Source organism: Hemiscyllium ocellatum, chromosome 18 (genome assembly GCF_020745735.1).
Source record: "Hemiscyllium ocellatum isolate sHemOce1 chromosome 18, sHemOce1.pat.X.cur, whole genome shotgun sequence".
Classification (NCBI taxonomy): Eukaryota; Metazoa; Chordata; class Chondrichthyes; order Orectolobiformes; family Hemiscylliidae; genus Hemiscyllium; species Hemiscyllium ocellatum.
Genome location: NC_083418.1, coordinates 25,082,963 through 25,100,318, shown reverse-complemented (window position 1 = coordinate 25,100,318; position 17,356 = coordinate 25,082,963). Strand labels below are relative to the sequence as shown.

The following is a 17,356-nucleotide window of genomic DNA, read 5'->3' as shown; positions in this document are numbered from 1 at the left end:
TCGCACAGTCTTTAACTTGTATTGCGTTATAACCCAGACTTGGCCAACTTTCCCATCGGGCAATTTAGCTGTTTCACACAATTCCACAAGATATGGGGAAATTTCTTTACTGACAAGAGTAGTGAGCCTGTGGAATTCTCTACCACAAAAAATGGTTGCGTCCAAAACATTGAATATTTTCAAGGAGGAGTTTGATGTAGTTCTCCTGAGCTAAAGGAATCAGCGGATATGGGGAGAAAGCAGGTAGTGGAAACTGCATTAGATGGTCAGCCATGATTTTATTGAATGGCGGAGCAGACTCAAAAGGCTGATTGGCTGACTCCTAGTTTTGTTTTTCTCTATTTCTATTTGTCTATTTAAGTAGCCCTTGTAAGCTACATAGTAATTTTGTCCATCACGATGAACATATTTGCGAACCGTAGTTCAGTATTTCTTGTAACACTGTAACACTGTCTTCAGAGTTGCTGTTAAGTGCCAGTCTCAATGGAGCTATGTTTCCATGTAAATTTTCATATAAATGTTGATAGCATTTCTGGGTGTTTGATTTCTTTACCGTATCTGCCCTCACCAACCACAGGCTATTGGAGAGAGAATTCAAATCTTTCTCTGGCTTACGTGTAAAAAGTCCTTCCCTGGTTTCACTCCTGAATTGTTTAACTTTCTCTTTAATATTGAAGCTTCTTGTGGATTCTCTATTATTGCATGTGGCTGACAGTAGACTATAATTGCTGTTTGTTAAAGGCTTGTAAATTTGTGGCATGTTTCCAAATCAGTGTTTAATTTCTATCTGACAAACTTCTGGAAGTTAAACTGATGAGCTTGACAAACAAATTCTGTTTTATGCTGACAAGGTCTGCTGACCAATTAACACAGTTGGCAGCTGCATTATTGATCTTTGTTCTTGTAGTCCAGTGGCAGTTTGAACTGGAAGAATTTTCAGCAATGTTTAGTAAATGAGGTTAGGGATTTAAACAGTTGAAGTTTGGTAATTCTATGCCTTGTTAAAGAAATGGTGCAGTTTTCCTTTTCAGTAAATAACCCTGACTCCTTGACCTTTTGACAACCTGCATTCCTTCTACTCATGGTCATACGTAAGATGCATTTGGCGACAGAAGTCTCTCACTGTATCTTGAGCTGATCAGATGATTAATTATGTTTTCCCATAAAGTTAAATATTTGCAGTAAATACATATTTTGAAGCTACTGTAAGGAGCGTGTCATAGGCAAGCATTTTGCTTCAAGATAATTGCTGATCTAATTCAAAACCAAACTCTAATCTATTTGTCATGTGCATCTCTGAATGAGAGTATTGGTTACAGACCACTTCCAACTATCGTTTTAAAATAAATTTTGAGGCAAGTTTTATGTCAGATTTGTCTGTCTTGATTTACTGCCATACATGTAATAATGAGTAATTGGTTATACACTTCATGTTGATAGTATATAATGTTATTTATATTGAAGGATGAGTGGTTACCAATATTGCCAAATTGAGGTGATCCTGCTTAGTTGACTTGTGAATGATAACATTTAATATATAGTAAACAGTGCTGTCTTGATGTTCTTTTCTGGGTTTCACATTTTTAATTTTCGCTTGGTCTGCACATCCCACACATGCCTCACTGCTTCCACCACCATCACCAGCCGCTCAACTTATTTTGCTACATACATTAGTGCAGTAATAGTGTTTAATTTTTTTTTGTGCTTCATTGAATGCATTTAACTTGTAGTACCAGTAACAAGCTTACACAGCTCCTGAAATTGTTTTCAGATTTTTACTGAACCATTAAATGAAACCTAATTAGGCTACATCTTAAGTGTGGAAGGTTTAACTAGGTCATAACATTCTCTTCCTGAGGGAACATAGAAGTAGTTTCCTTTTGTGGATGTAAGTCAGAAAGTTGATCACAGTGAAACAAAATGGTACATATATACGTTTTAGTTAAACAAGAGTTAGTAGGATAACAAATAAGAATCATTTCCAGTCTTGACACAATTATCTCTCTAATGTGCTTTGTTTTAAAAAAAAGAGGAAACAAATATTTGTTTCCTTTTGAATCCTGTTTCTGCATCTGGAAAGCAACTTTGTGGCAACTCAATTATTCACGCTTGGATTTTCATCTGAATAAGTTTATGTTCTTTGTAATCTTAAATGCTGTTCTGTTTGAAGAATGTGAAACCTAAGTCTGATATTACTTGAAAATTTTTGGCTTTACTAGGAGGCATGCATCAATTGTGCCATCCACATCTGTCGTCATATATATTTTTGGCTAGTTCAAACAAAAAAGCTGTCATATTGAAAGTTCTGCCATTTCATTGTTTGTACTGTAAACATTTTAGCCTTATTAACATGATATCCTTTTCTTTTACCTTTCCTGCCTTTGCATGCCGTGTACCCATTTTGATTGGAGACTCGAGCAGTGGTTTGCATTTATTTATATGCAACTATTCAGCTGCATAATCTTGAATTATATTTTTACTCCTTTTGATGTGTTTGTAAATATTCTACCTGAGCAAGCCCACATAAAATCATTTGCAGTGTGCATTTATTTGACCAGTACATAGATTTGCATTTGTCCATAAACTAATAAATTCAGTGCTCTGATATTATAAATAATTGCTGATTTGGTCTGTACAATCATTGTCGAGATACTCTTAACACACAGATAACATTTTAATGTGTTAGCAGTGGAGTCTCTAAACTGTGTGAAGGAATGATTTGTGGTTCATAGCAATGTGGTTGAATTTTCATGGTGAAACGCTTTTTTTGTGACTGTTTCAGTAGAAGAAAGAGAACATTTGTAAAGCACAGGCATTGATGGAAGTGCAAAGCCCTTGAATTAGCTAATGTATTTAATTTTCCTTCTGTTGCTGTAAAAAAAACAAATTCACTTTGGCACACAATTGCTTGTTGAATGATGATCCCCCTCAATCTGGAGGGAAATTAATTTATTTCTTCATTTTTCACGAGTGTACAGCAACTAGATGCTATTAAAATTTCCGAATTGACGAGAGCTGTGTCCCCACCTCTTATCTCTCAGACATTTTAAGCATAAAAAGGATTGCGAATAACATAAACAACTTGTCTTTTAAAATGTGCATCAGCAATATGGTGACACTAGAAGGTTATTTTCACTGAGCACTGTAAGGACAATAAAGCAGGATTATTCAGCAAATGCAGTTTTAATCATATTATTGCAGTGAATTGAACCAAGGCTGTAAGAATGGACACCCTTTCCTCTTAGGAGCTGGGCAGTTTTCATTGGTATCTATATCTTTCAGTCTCTTGCACCTGTCTCACCTTTAAATCACTTTTTAAAACTTACCTGTTTGCCCAAGGTTTTAGTTGCCTGTTTTAATATATCCTTATTTTGCTCTGCATCAGTTTTTAACTACAGTGAAACAGCCTGAGACATAGTCTAACATTAAGGGAAGAAGGCACACAAAGGTAAGTTTCTGTAGTTAACGACAGTTCTAATACGTACTTCATCCAGCTGATTAAGTAGTAGGTAGTCACTGAGTCAGTCAGTCAGTTAGTTCCACCAAAGTTAAATTATCTTTAGTCAAAATCCTATGTTCATGCAAGCGAGCAAATCTTATGCACTTGTCTTCTCATACGTTATCCACAAGTATTAGATTCTGATCTGTATAATCCTTTTAACGTTTTATTTTGTGCTGTAGTGTACTACATTCTTTAATGAGCCAAAACTAGTGTTGAAGTATTACCCTGTTACCACATATTTGGATGTACACAGTAGTACCAAACATTTGAGGTTGAAGATTGTTGCTCCACATGTGAACAAAACCAGTTTAGGCCATTTGTACATATTGGTTCAAAGCTTTCTTTATATCCACATGCAAATAGTGAACATAATTGAATGTTAGTGGATAATACTCTGAATTTTATTTGAGGTTTTTGTCCAACTTCGAAAATGCCTTTAAGTTAACATTCATTTAATATTATTTACTATCTCCTTAACTTTACAGTAATGAAAGAAAAATGTATTCCTTGATATCTGGATGTGTTCCACTACTGTGGCCAATTGACATCTGAGTCTGTAGGGTTCACCTTGATGAGAAAGAGAAATAATTGCAGAGGCTTCACTCTCAACTTAAAGAAAAGCAAAACTTTAGAGACTTTCTGCCAGTTTTCCTTTCCTTTTAATTTTTCCTGTGTTAGCAAAAGAAACAAATGATAGGAGTGCATGTAACTGGGGGAAGGAAGTAGTAAGAATCATTGAATATTGGGTGTGTATGAATGAATTGACTGTTTCTGATTTGAGGAGCTGCCCCAATTAACAAGGAGATTCCAAGAATATTTGAGGTGGGGCTTGGGGTAGAGGTGGCTCAAATGTATTCGTAGAAAATTCTGGAACCTCTTCAACCCTGGGAAACCACACTGCAGACGAGAACACAAATTTCTCAATCTGGTTGCAGTTGTCCACTGGCCTGATTATCTTGCTGCAGTTGCTGACTGGAACCAGTTTTGGTATATATGGGGACATTCAACATAGTAGTTATTGCCAAACTGGCTTAGGTATCATAGTTTGTAACAGGAAAGTTGATATTCATTTTATAAAGCTAAAATTTGAATTTGACAAAAACTTTTTATGAAAAGGATGCAACTTTGAAGATGCTTTTAATTCAGAAATCTTGAATGATTCTACCGTTTACTTTTTGATTTACAGAGGGATTGTTGCCAGCATCCTTGTATTCCTTTGTTTTGGAGTCACTCAAGCAAAAGATGGGCCATTTTCCAGACCTCATCCAGGTACGGTACTGCAATTTCATAATGGCTCTGTCCGTCTTTCTTTGACTAAGTCCTGCAAGTATAATGAGCTTTCAAAGTATTTTACTTGCATAATACACTCTATCTTACAATCCAAAATAAAATCAGTTGTAAGGGCCTCCGTAGAAAGACTATAAAAGTACTTTGTCAATCATGACCTAGTTTAGTATATTACGCTGTCCTTCCATATCAAGTTGATTTGATACCAAGCAAGGAACTCTGAAAACAGTATTTTCACTACCTCAGACAAAATTGCAATGGTGCAGCTGCAATCTAAAGTTCCATTGAGTAGATTAGGTGCAGACATTTGCAGAATATCTTGTGTCAAATCTCTTGTCCTACTCGTTCTCTAAGATGTACGAGCATGCTCCAGGCTTTTACAGGTCTTGGTTAGGAAGAAACTGAACCTCTTAATTATCCTTTACAAAGATTTTCTCTGTCTCCACACCAGGCTTAACCAATCAAGTTCGGTGAGTGTGATAGGTAAATCAGGCAAAGTGAAGGGCTAAGTTTGGAGGATTTAATGACTGTCACTAACTTGTTATACAAAAGCAAAATACTGCGGATGTTGGAAATAAAAACAGTGTAGGAGAAACTCAGCAGGAGTGACAACATCTGTGGAAAGTGACAGAGACTTATATTTCAAGTGCAATATAACTGTTCTTTGAATTGAAGATGGCATCAGAGAGCGTAACAAAACCTATTCAAGGTAGGCAATTTTGGAAGAGAAATGTCTTTCAATTAAACACTGGCATGTGGAAGTTTTACAGAGGGTGAGAGGAGATTTACCAAGATGCTGCCTGGATTGGAGGGCATGTCTTATGAAGAAAGGTTGAGGGAGCTAAGGCTTTTCTCACTAGAGTGAAGAAGGACGAGAGGTGACTCAATACAGGTGTACAAGATGGTGAGAAGTATAGATAGAATAGGTAGCCAGAGACTCTTCCTAGGAAGGAGGAAGGTTTAGGGAAATGTCAGAGGTAGGCTCTTTACACAGAGGGTGGTGGGTGCGTGGAATGCACTGCCAGCAGTGGTGGTAGAGTCCGATCTATTAAGAATATTTAAGTGACTTAAATAGGCACATGGATGATAGTAAAATGAAGGGTATGTAGGTTAGTTTGATTTTAGATAAAAAGTTGGCACAACATCAAAGGCTAAAGGGCCTGTACTGTGCTGTACTCTCTTTTATGTTCTATGGTTCCAGCTGATATTGGTGGCTTGGTAGACAATATGTTTAATTTTACAGTTGGTTACTGTGGCAGTTAGTCACTGAGCATCTACACCTAAAGCTGCAAATTTTTTTTTAAACAAAGGAAAGGGACAACAGTTTTGGAAAGGCTCAGCAGGGCTGGCAGCATCTGTGAAGAGAAGTCTGAGTTAACATTTTGGTTCTAGTGACCCTTCCTCAGAACTAGTAAAGTATCTGCAGTTCTTTCAGCTTTTATATAAATGGCAAGTTAGAAAGATCTTAACATAAATAGCAAAGAAAGTTTCATTGCGTTTCTGAACGTTAACCTTTTTCAGATAATCAATCCAAGAGAAATATCACTCCCATCTCAACTGTTTAATTTCTTGACCTATCCCAATTCTTTTCCTTGGATTACTGAGACATTTTAATGACTTCTGATGGCCTAAATCTCTCTTCAGTTCAGATAACTTGAAAACGTCCATATGCTGTCACTCCCTGGGTTGTTCACAGACCAAAACCATTCAGGTAACTGGTTCCCCTGAAATGCTACTGTGAAGTCAACCTAAACCAGTGGCCTTAATCTATTTCTTTGCCATAAACTCAGCAGTGTAAGCAGCCAGGCCCAGTCACCTGCCTCCCTTCGCTTTTCCCTCCCCCTCTTCTGTCCTTTCCTCTCCCTCTCTTTGCTCTCCTCATCCTCTGAGGCCCACTACCTTTCCTTCTCTTTGCCTCCCTCACTTTTCTCTCTCCTTCCTTTCCCTACACCTCCACCACTCTTTCTCCCCATGCCTACTGTACTTTGTCTTCATCCTCCACTGTTCTCCAACTCTACTGTTCCATCCCTCCTCTCCATCCACCGCTGCTTCTCTCCCTCTCATCCCAATTCTTTTCTCTTCTCCCATCCCACCATTCCTTGCCCTCTCAACCACTTCTCTTCCCACCCCTACTTTTCCTCCTTTTCTTCCCTCTTCTTTTCTACCATTCTCCTTTTCCTCAATCCCAGCTCCATCACACTTTTTTTTTCTCTCTTTCCTGCAATGTTGAACTTGATAGCACCACCTTTCTCCCCTAAGGCAGCAGAGTGCGGCCCTCAGTCAGTTGAACCATCCATGAGAGTTGCTGAACTCCATCTGGACAGTTTCACACCTAAGACTAGGCAATACCCAGCTATTTCCCATTCTTTCCCAGCAGTTACAAGCCATTATTCAACCCAACAGTACTGACCAGCACCACACCGAGAGAAAGAGAGAGGGGAGGAAATGAAGCAAGTCTAGCGACAGCTGACACCCCACTGATCAGAAGGAGGGTTCAGAAAGCCACAAATAACTAAGGAGCACAGTTCCACTATGTAATGGCCAGTGAGACCTGGTGTTGAGAGAAGCCAGCAAGATTCTATGGGAATCAATGCTTCCCTTGAAGTCTTTTCACTTTAAAATTATAATTGTCAGTCATCTAAAGTAAGCTAAAATGAAGATGTCCTACAGTGAGGTTCAGATTAATTTTTGTGTCAAAAGTACTGGATAATGTTTGACATTGCCACATTTTGTGTTTTTTAAAGCAATTTGAGATACGTTTCGAGCCAGTTTCCATCCTATAGGATGCATCAATTACAGACAACAGCCTTTGCAATTCAGATGCAGTTGAAGATACATCTAAACTGTTATGTTGGGTTTTTACCTGCAAGGGTTCTGCCAAATGCATGTCCTCTTTTATTTATGACATGTATTGGTATGGCACCAATGTTCCCTCCAATTAATGCTGCAGTTTGGAATTGCTTGCACGGACTGCATACAAATTAGTTGCTTTAACTTAGCACATATATGCACTTACACAAAAAGAGATTAGTATATTTGGACAAATAAGTTGCATGCTACAAAAATTTAAAAGGTATGTTGATTGGCACATTGCACTAATGCTACTTTTTCTGTTCTGAGACTGGTGAGTGGCACGTTAGAAGGTACAAACATGGGTGATAATTTACAAATGATCATTTATTGATGGGAGGTAAATACTACAATCTATCATTTGTAAACCAGAACGAGGAATCTAGAAACTTCAAATAATTTGGTAAAACATGCCTGTAATCATTTTTTTAGAGTTGACATGATGTTCTATGGACACTTTTCCTTTCAATATAAGTTGAGGCCTAAAATGTATATATTTTATCTATACATTGAAAAAACATACAAAACTAATAATAAATGGGAGCACCTCACTCCATCATTAAGCATATTCCTGTTTAGTCAATTTTTAAAAATAACTTGTAACATTTCTGAGAGTTCCTCCATATCCTGATCAGAATGCTGACCATCTCTAAGACCTTTGCAAAAGACTCTGGCTGATACTTGAAATATATAACAAATACACTGGAAATCTAACATCCTGCATCAAACATGCTGCAGGTTAGCCAGCATCTGTTGAGAGAACAGAGAGGTGAATATTACTGGTGTGGACACACAAACCGATTCATTAACCACTAAAAGAGGCCTCGCTGACTCTTCCCTACTCCTGAACATCTATTTGTTGACCTGTCCTGATAGTGCATATTAACATTTTGTTAATTATGGATCTATATTATAGTTAATATAACATTCTACTTTTGTACAGTATAATAATTCTTATTATATGATACCTCCTCCAAAAGCAGAGTTAACCAAATGACCAAGTCCTAGAATTGATTCTGTTGCCCAGAAGGCCACGTTCAATGATGAATGTCATCATTACTTTGCCAAATTTTCATATATAATTAAATTTCAAGCACCCTACTCGCATTTATAGTTTGAATATAATAAAAATACTTCATGTCAAAGCACATTCCTACAATATAGTATCTTATCTTGCTGAAGTAGCCATGGTTTTTAAAAAAGTCAAGTAGGAGACATAAATTAGTGGTGGGATTTGGACTGGATAGGAGTTTCTGTTCTATGGGAATTTCCTCTTGATTAAAACTATTTTAATAGATTTTACATTTTTAAAAATAATTTGTACAGTTCTTAAATACCACAAGTACAGTGTCCCAAGTCCAGCATCCTCACGATTAGATCTTGTTGGATTTCGATTTTTCTGGCTCATCAGCTTCGAACTGACTGCAAACTCTGTAGTCATCATGAGTGACATAAAAATAATCAGGATATGGATCACAGCATAGTGACTGCTCATAGCCATTATAGGCAGAAACATTAAAGATTTAAACATTGTGCAGATTTTTAAATATCTGTTAATCTTACAGTGGAATGATTCATGTTGGAAAAAACCATATTTATTTGTTTGGCCTGCAAGAACAGAAACAGAGAAAATCTGATTTCTGATCCTTTCCCGAAAGTGCATTCAGAATGTTTCCACCAGCACAGCAGGTAGCTTTGTGTGGAGAAATTAGGGAGCGCCAGTGGCGAGGCAAATCTTAAAGCATTGTAATTATTTAAACACATTTTAGACACTGTGTGTTCATAATGCTGACTGGTTCTGTGTTCTGGAATGAAGTGAAGGATGATCTTTTCAGTCCCAAGCTTACTCTGTTCTGCGAGAAAAATATCCAGGTTTTGATCATTGTCAATTTTTTTGATACCTGGATTTGAGTAAATGCATCTATACTGCAATTTACTTTTCAGAGAAGTTTATTTCTGAAATGCCATTTGTCTTTTGCAAAGACAACAGTCTGGCTTCTGAAACTTAGTGAGAGGGGAATTTTTAAAAGTTTATTTTCTGGAATATTGCACAGCTGCCACTGGATAAATATGCAATATTAGAAAGCAGGTTAGTGTTGTACAGTTGGAGACTATAGGCAACTAGTTTTGTTCTTCCTGCCTGTAAGGAAAGGTAAAGAAATGTTGGCCATGTTGATCCATGTGTTCTTGTTTGTTTTGGAAGGGTTCCCTTTTTACGACAATTTGTAATCCAGTTGCTCCTAAAACATGATAAATGTGTCTCTTAGGAGGGATACCAAACAACGTGTGACACTGAGCTGCAGTGATATTAGGACAGATTACTAAGACCATTGCTGAAGACTTAGCTTTCAAAGCTTTTCTAGAGGGTTGTGAAGAGACTTATGGAGGGAATTCCTAAATTTATGATCTTGGCAGCTCAAAGCATAGTGATCAATGGTGGGGCCCAGGGCCTTGTGAAAGCTAAAGAGGCCAGAATTGGAGGAGTGTAGAAGTCTGTGTCATAGGCATGCAGAGGCTGTGGAGCGACAGAGGGAAGGGACTAAGTGATGTGACATGAGGAGTTTGAATTTGATGTGAGGCAGGAAACCATTGCAGCTTTATGGCTAGACTATTTTTGTGGTTTGTTACATTTTTAAAAAGACCAATCCTTGCTGTTTAATGTCTTATATATTAACTGCCTCATAATCCTTATTTATGTAATATTTCACAACCTGTAAGATGGAGTCATCAGTTCCTTCTATACAGTGTCCTCCTCCATATGAACATGAAAGAGTTTATCTTGACATGTATGCATCCACCTTGACAACCCCATTATCTTTTCTCTCGATTCAGACACTGAGGCAGGATGAAATGCAGGGATCTTGTATTTCTGGGTGTTAATAGAAACTAACAGATGAATCCACGATGTCCATCCCCATGTTTATTCCAACTGTAGGTTTAGTTCTGATTCTACAAGCACCATATTACCAGAACCTGGGTGGTAGGTGTGATTCTAGGGCTTTTGGTTGGATAACCCAGACACTGACTTTCTTTTAAGGCTATTCATTATCCTCCCTGTGAGACAATACCTCACCAACTTCCATTAATGTATTGAGTGTTTGGAATAACAGTGCAGCTTTTCACTCACATCAGGCACTGATCATCAGACTACTTACAAAATCATTTTTACAACAAACTACTTCAAAACGATAGAGAAGGTTGTGGTGTTTGCTTAAGTATTGATGTGGTAGAAGGCTGTGGCTGATCTGATTTACTCTGACAACCAGTTGTCAAATAGTACTAGTGAGTTCTCAGGCAATATATTTCTGAATATGATATCATAGTAGTGTTGAGGTGCAGGAGGAGGCCATTTGGCCCATTGTGTCTGTATCAACATAATCTATAATTGAAAATTTCTCTCTTGCAGCATATTGGAGGTTCTGGTTATGTGTCAGTGTTGTGTACGAACTGTTCCTTATCTTCATACTTTTTCAGGTAAGGGAATAGTCATTGTTCACTCAAATGTCTTTAATTATTTGCAGAAAACTGCTTCCATATGTTTTCTGAATAGAACGATCTATCTAAGCAAAGTTTTGTTCTTCCTATTATGATAAACACTGGTGTTGATGATATCTCCAAACTCAGCAGTGGATGTTTTTGCAGGGACTCATTGTTCATATTGTTTTGTGCTGAGCTGTGAAATACAATCACTGCTTTGAACTGTGCTTCCATTTATGAATACCATTGCCAATCTGGTTGTTGATGATTGCAAACACAAATCTGTTGTTCGCAAGATTTCAACTGCGCTACTTATTCATTATTAATATCCAAATGCTTCTGAGAAGCCTGGTATAATAGTCAAGGCCATAGTTGAATATGCATGGTAACATTTAGCTAAAAACTTTATCTCGTGTGTTCTTCTCTTGAATTGCACCTTTTGTAGTGATTTTCTACAAAGGTTTGGCACTGTCTCTTAATTTGGCTGGCAGGCTGGCTCTTGAATTAATGACGGAATTGAGGCATTTAAATCTGAAATTTGAATATTTGTTATCCACTTGCCTTCATGTCTCAACATCCAATTCAATTTAATTATTCCTGGCTTGAAAGTCTGTTGAGATTTCTGTAAGAGCTCTGTCTGATGAAACATTTTAAAAATACAGTAATATTTGGGTGAAATATTAGCACTGAAGTTAGAGAAATAGGAAATAGAAGTAGATGTAGACTACTAACCCCATTGAGCCTGCTCTGGCACATCATGGCTGTATTTCTACTTTAGTGCCAATTTTCCCATATCCCTTGATACGTTTAATATTTGGCAATCTATCAATCTCAGTATTGAATATACTCCGAGTGAGCTACCATAGCGCTCTAGGACAGAGTCTGAATTGAAGGAAAAGATAATGGGGTTGTCAAGATGGATGCATATGTATTAAAATTCATCCACCTCCCTCCCTGCTCCTCCTCCTCCTCCTCCTCCTCCCACCCCCTCCCCCCAAAAGAAAAGAATTCCCTCGTCATCTCCTACTAAATAGTCTCCTCCTTATCTTGAGACTCTGTTTCTGGTTCTCAAAACTCCCAGCCAAGGAAACTCTGACCCCTTTAAGAATTGTGCATACTTCAATGAGATCAAATCTCATTCTTCAAAGCTTCAGCGAACATTGGCGTTGTCTCCTTACTCTCTCCCACCATACTGGAAGTCAGTCTGGTGCACCTTTATTGTACTACCTCAAGACCCACCTGTACTGGAGGTGTGACAAAACATGTTGGAACAGGTTGACCGTTTCCCTTAAATTAGGAGACTAAAACTGCACGGAGTACTCCAGGTGCTATCTCAGCATAGCTGTATACAGGTGCAGTTAGATGTACGTTATTTCTGTACTGAAAAGGCCAGCACATATTTGCTTCCAGCTACCATGTTCTAACATAATTACAAGCCTGTGTAAATCCCTTTGAAGTCTCTTTGTATCCTCCTTAAAACTCACATTTCCACATAGTTTATGGTCATCAGCAAGCTTGGAAGTATTACATTTGATCCTGACATCCAAATCATTGCATTAGATTGTGAATTGTTGGGGCCTAAGCAAGTTAGTGACTTTGCAGTTTTTTCCACATGCTATAAATATGTTCAGTGAAAAACATGATTGAGTGCTTTTTGCTTCTCTATCCAAATCATAATTTCCATCTGCCTTATCTGTACAAGCATATAATTGCATACACATGCATCATTATGTTCATTTATGGGCAGCATGGTGGCTCAGTGGTTAGCACTTCTTCTGCCTCACAGCACCAGGGTCCTGGGTTTGGTTCCCGCCTGTCTGTGTGAAGTTTGCACATTCTCCTTGTGTTTGCATGGGTTTCCTCTGGGTGCTCTGGTTTCCTCCCACAATCCAAAGATGTGCAGGTCAGGTGAATTGGCCATACAAAATTGCCCACAGTGTTAGGTGTGTTAAGTCAGGGGTAAATATTGGGTAGGGGAATGAGTTTGGGTGGGTTTCTCTTCGGAGGGGGCGGTGTGGACATGTTGGGTCGAAGGCCTGTTTCTGCACTGTAGACAATCTAATCTAATCATATATTAGAGACGACCTCGAAGATAGCTGTTCTGATTTAATAAGGCAATTGTTAATTTCACCTATACATTGATGAGCATATTTCTCATTTTAGATTCAGTCTTAATATAAGTAATAGGTTGACGATCCTACAAAGTTGAATTCAAGGGCTGGAATGTTCCAAAACATTTTCATGTTTTGCATAGCTATTTATTACTAAATTGTTATTTGACTAGTTTGTAAGTAGTGGGTTCACGCACCAATGTTTTCATATGTGACTTGGATTATTTTAAATTTCTCTTTGTAATTAAAACTTCATTATAACTAATTGCATACAAAACCACCAATTTAAAACTAATGTATAATTTAACGTAGACAGTATTAAGAGACTAAAGATGATTCTGTTGTGTTAGCTTGGTTTAGTGAGACAGGGATTTGCATTTAAATGTAATATAGTCCCCTGTCACTTTATATCTGGTCATTTGTGCTGCATCTGACCCGAGTGTTGATTTTGGACACTGGAAAGAAGGCGATTGTTGTGTTCCCTCTGTCATCGTTCTTTACCGTAAGTATAATTCAAATAGAATGCTTCGTGTAGCTTTATCCATTTTGCTGGTGCATCTTTACCATTCTCATGTCAGCATTTTTGTTAATTTGCTGATCTCTCTAACTTGTGCAGACTTTTATGAAAACTTTCTTATTATCAAGCACAATGGGCTCTAGGGTTGAGCTGTTAATGTTAAAGCTAGATGACTAGTGCATTGTAGTGAGGCATAATTCATGATTCATGTTGATTTGACTAATTGATTACAGCATGGTCCTCAGGATTCCTAGTACCTCAATGAAATTTACAAGACCGAAACCTGTGATTGAATTGATCATTGTACCAGGAGTTAATGGTCTGAATCTTTCTAGCGAGAACGATAAAATTCCATAAATATTTTCTTGTTTCAATTGTAAGTTGAATAATTAATTATTTATGAAGTAACACATTAACAAAACCTGATTAACCAGAGTCTGTAAATCAATAGAGTCAAAAATTGCTCTTGAAAGCAGCTAGCCATTAGTATAGTACTCAATCTCAAAGCTGATCTTTGACCAGATGATAATTATTCATGTAACAATATCTTGACCTCATTGATAGTATTGAGATTTGAAGAGGGAAGCAAAATCTACATCTTTTTGGCTACTAATACCTTCTAAGTGATACTTCTAAGTGGATACTGAGCTTGTGGAGATCCGCTTCAGAGAGGCAGGTGAAGTTAATCCTGGGTTTACCTTAGAAACACAATCGGCATTACTTGGTACCTCCAGTGGGGAATAGAAGAAAACTAGTTTAGTAGCCTAGAGTTGTATGCAAACTTCATCATTCGTAAGCTCTTGTGTTTGTGGGACATCACAAATACAAGTATGTTCTTCACAGCTGCATGTATAGTGTCTGAGAAATCTGCATGAATATGAGCCAATGGATAAATACTATTTTCTTCATCTCTATCTCCTAAATTACCCAATTCTGCGATTTTTATGACGTCTGATGCTTATGCTCAATATTTTTGTAACTAACCTGTTGAGAGAGTACTGCACTCAAAATATAGGGTACTTATGATAATGAAGATGAGTCCATTCACTCTGTCAAGTTCATTCATCCATAGAAACACTAGTGTTCTCTTCTATCTCCTTAGCATCTAAGAGTATACAAATTTGTTGAAGAGCTGTTGCTTTTTCTGCATTTTTCTGAAGGCCATTGTAGGTGTTTAATCAACCTCCTTGAAGTGCTTCCTGATTTCTCTTGCAAGTTGCCTTGTAAAAGTTTGTTGATGTTTTAAGTTAATTAATGCTTTGGATTTATCTTTGCTGTTCCCTGTTGCAATTCATATACTTCTGTTTTTGTTTCCTTTTAAAAGGCCAGTAATTCTTCCAAGGTTGGATAACCTGAATTTTCCCAGCCTGTGAAGCCTCTTGGCTGTTCTCTGCATTGTCTGGAAGGACTAAGTTAAGCAGTTCTCCCGACAAAGCATATTATAACTCAGTGTTACAACCTCAGATATATGCACACTGATATGGTGATGTAACTTAACATTGTTAGCTTGACTACTTTAGCTAGGTGGCCAAAAGCTTGCTCCCAGGAATAGATTTTCTGAAGTGTCTTAAAGGAGGAGCAAGGCAGTGAGGTTTAGAGAAGATGTTATGTACTTTTTGCCCTAGCAAATGAAGACAAAGTCAATCATGTTAGAGCAAAGAAAATGAGAACTGTTCAAGAGGCTAGAATTAGACAAACCAAGAACTCTGAGCATTGTAAATTAGAAGAAATTAGAAGTAGGGAAGGTCAAGGCCATGAAAGGATTTGCAAACTTGGATAAGAATTTCAAAATTGAGGAATTTCCATCCTTCACGTCAGGAGCACTTATTTTTTGCAGTAACCTTTGCAGGATCTTTTCAAATAACTTCTACAAATTTAAGTATAATACATCCACTGATTCCCGTTTATCCAGAGCAGGTACTGCATCAAAGAACATCAATAGATTAGTCAAATATAATTTTGGTATTCAATTCAAAATTCTATGGTGTTAATGCCATTGACTAACAGAACCACCCCTCTGCCTTCTCCTAGTTTACTGTCAAATTTGCTGTACCCTTCCAAGATTCAGAATCCAACTTGTCACCCTGCAAACATACCCCTGTAAATGCTATCCGATTGTATCTATTTATTTCTATTTTCATGTTCAGTTCATCAGTTTTGTTTTGAATTGGATGAGCATTCACATACAGAGTCTTTAGTTTTATTGCTCTGCTCTAAAAATTCTAGTCTTGTGTTGCATGGCTCTTACATTTATTCTCTTTCCCCCTTTCTGTACTAATACCTTTCTCTTTGTCCTTGACTCTAACCTTTGATTTACCACATCTTCCCAAATTTGATCCCTTGCCCCACTCTTTAATTGAAATCCTTTCTGCCGCTTTAATTCTATGATTGGCAAGAAGACTGTCTCCGCCATGATTCATGTGTCAACCATTCTATTGGTACAGATCCCACTTTATCAAGTACAAATGCAAGTGCTCCGCAAACCAGACCTACCACTGTGAACCATGCATTAATCTCTCTAATCTAATTTGCCCAATGCCAGTTAGAATGTGGCTCAGGGAATGATGCAAATCTTTGGGGTTCTGCTTCATAATTTACAAACATCTACAAACATCCCATGCGGTTGTACGGTTCCTAGGCAGAAGATGAGGCACTCTTCCTCCATGCGTCGTGTGGCCAGGGTCTGGCGATGGGACCTGCATGTGATTGGCGGAGTGGGAGGGGGAGCTAAAGCGTTCAGCCACGGGGCGGTTGGGTTGGTTGGTGCGGGTGTCCTAGAGGTGTTCCCTGAAACATTCCGCAAGTAGGTGGCCTGTCTCCCCAATGTAGAGGAGACCACATCGGGTGCAGCGGATACAGTAAATGATGTGTGTGGAGGTGCAGGTGAATTTGCACCGGATATAGAAGAAGCCATTGGGGCCTTGGTGGGGGGGAGGTGTGGGCGCAAGTTTTGCACTTCTTGCGGTTGCAGGGGATGCTGCCGGGAGTGGAGGTTGGGTTGGTGGGGGGTGTGGACCTGACGAGGGAGTCGCGGAGGGAATGGTCTCTCCTGAATGCTGATAGGGGTGGAGAGGGAAATATATCCCTGGTGGTGGGGTCTGTCTGGGGGTGGCGGAAATGATGGAGGATGAGGATGTCAGTGGGGTGGAAGTTGAGGATCAGTGGGGTTCTGTCTTGGTGGCGATTGGAGGGGCGGGGTTCAAGGGTGGAGGTGCAGGAAGTAGAGGAGATGCAGTGGAGAGTGTTGTCGACCACGTCGAAGGGGAAATTGCGGTCTTTGAAGAAGGAGGCCACTTGAGTTGTTCGGTAGTGGAATTGGTCCTCCTGGGAGCAGATGAGGCGGAGGAATTGGCAATATGGGATGGCGTTTTTACAGGGGGCGGGGTGGGAGGAGGTGTAATCTTGGTAGCTGTGGGAGTCGGTCGGTTTGTAGTAAATATCTGTGTTGAGTCAGTCACCTGAGATAGAAATGGAGAGGTCTAGGAAGGGGAGAGAGGAGTCTGAGACGGTCCAGGTAAATTTGAGGTAGGGGTGGAAGATGTTAGTAAAGTCAATGAACTGTTCAACCTCCTCGTGGGAGCACGAGGTAGCGCCAATATAATCATCGATGTA

General features: G+C 38.6%; 1 protein-coding gene across 2 annotated transcripts in view; it reads left to right on the top strand.

Annotated features, from left to right (window-relative positions):
• ptdss2 (phosphatidylserine synthase 2) overlaps positions 1-17,356 on the top strand; it is an 89,992-nt gene that overhangs the window by 19,756 nt on the left and 52,880 nt on the right. For both annotated transcript variants that reach the window (XM_060838766.1, XM_060838765.1), the window contains exons 3-4: positions 4,689-4,771; positions 11,046-11,113. In XM_060838766.1, coding sequence (XP_060694749.1) covers positions 4,689-4,771; positions 11,046-11,113 — 151 coding nt within the window. The remainder of the gene's footprint in view (positions 1-4,688; positions 4,772-11,045; positions 11,114-17,356) is intronic.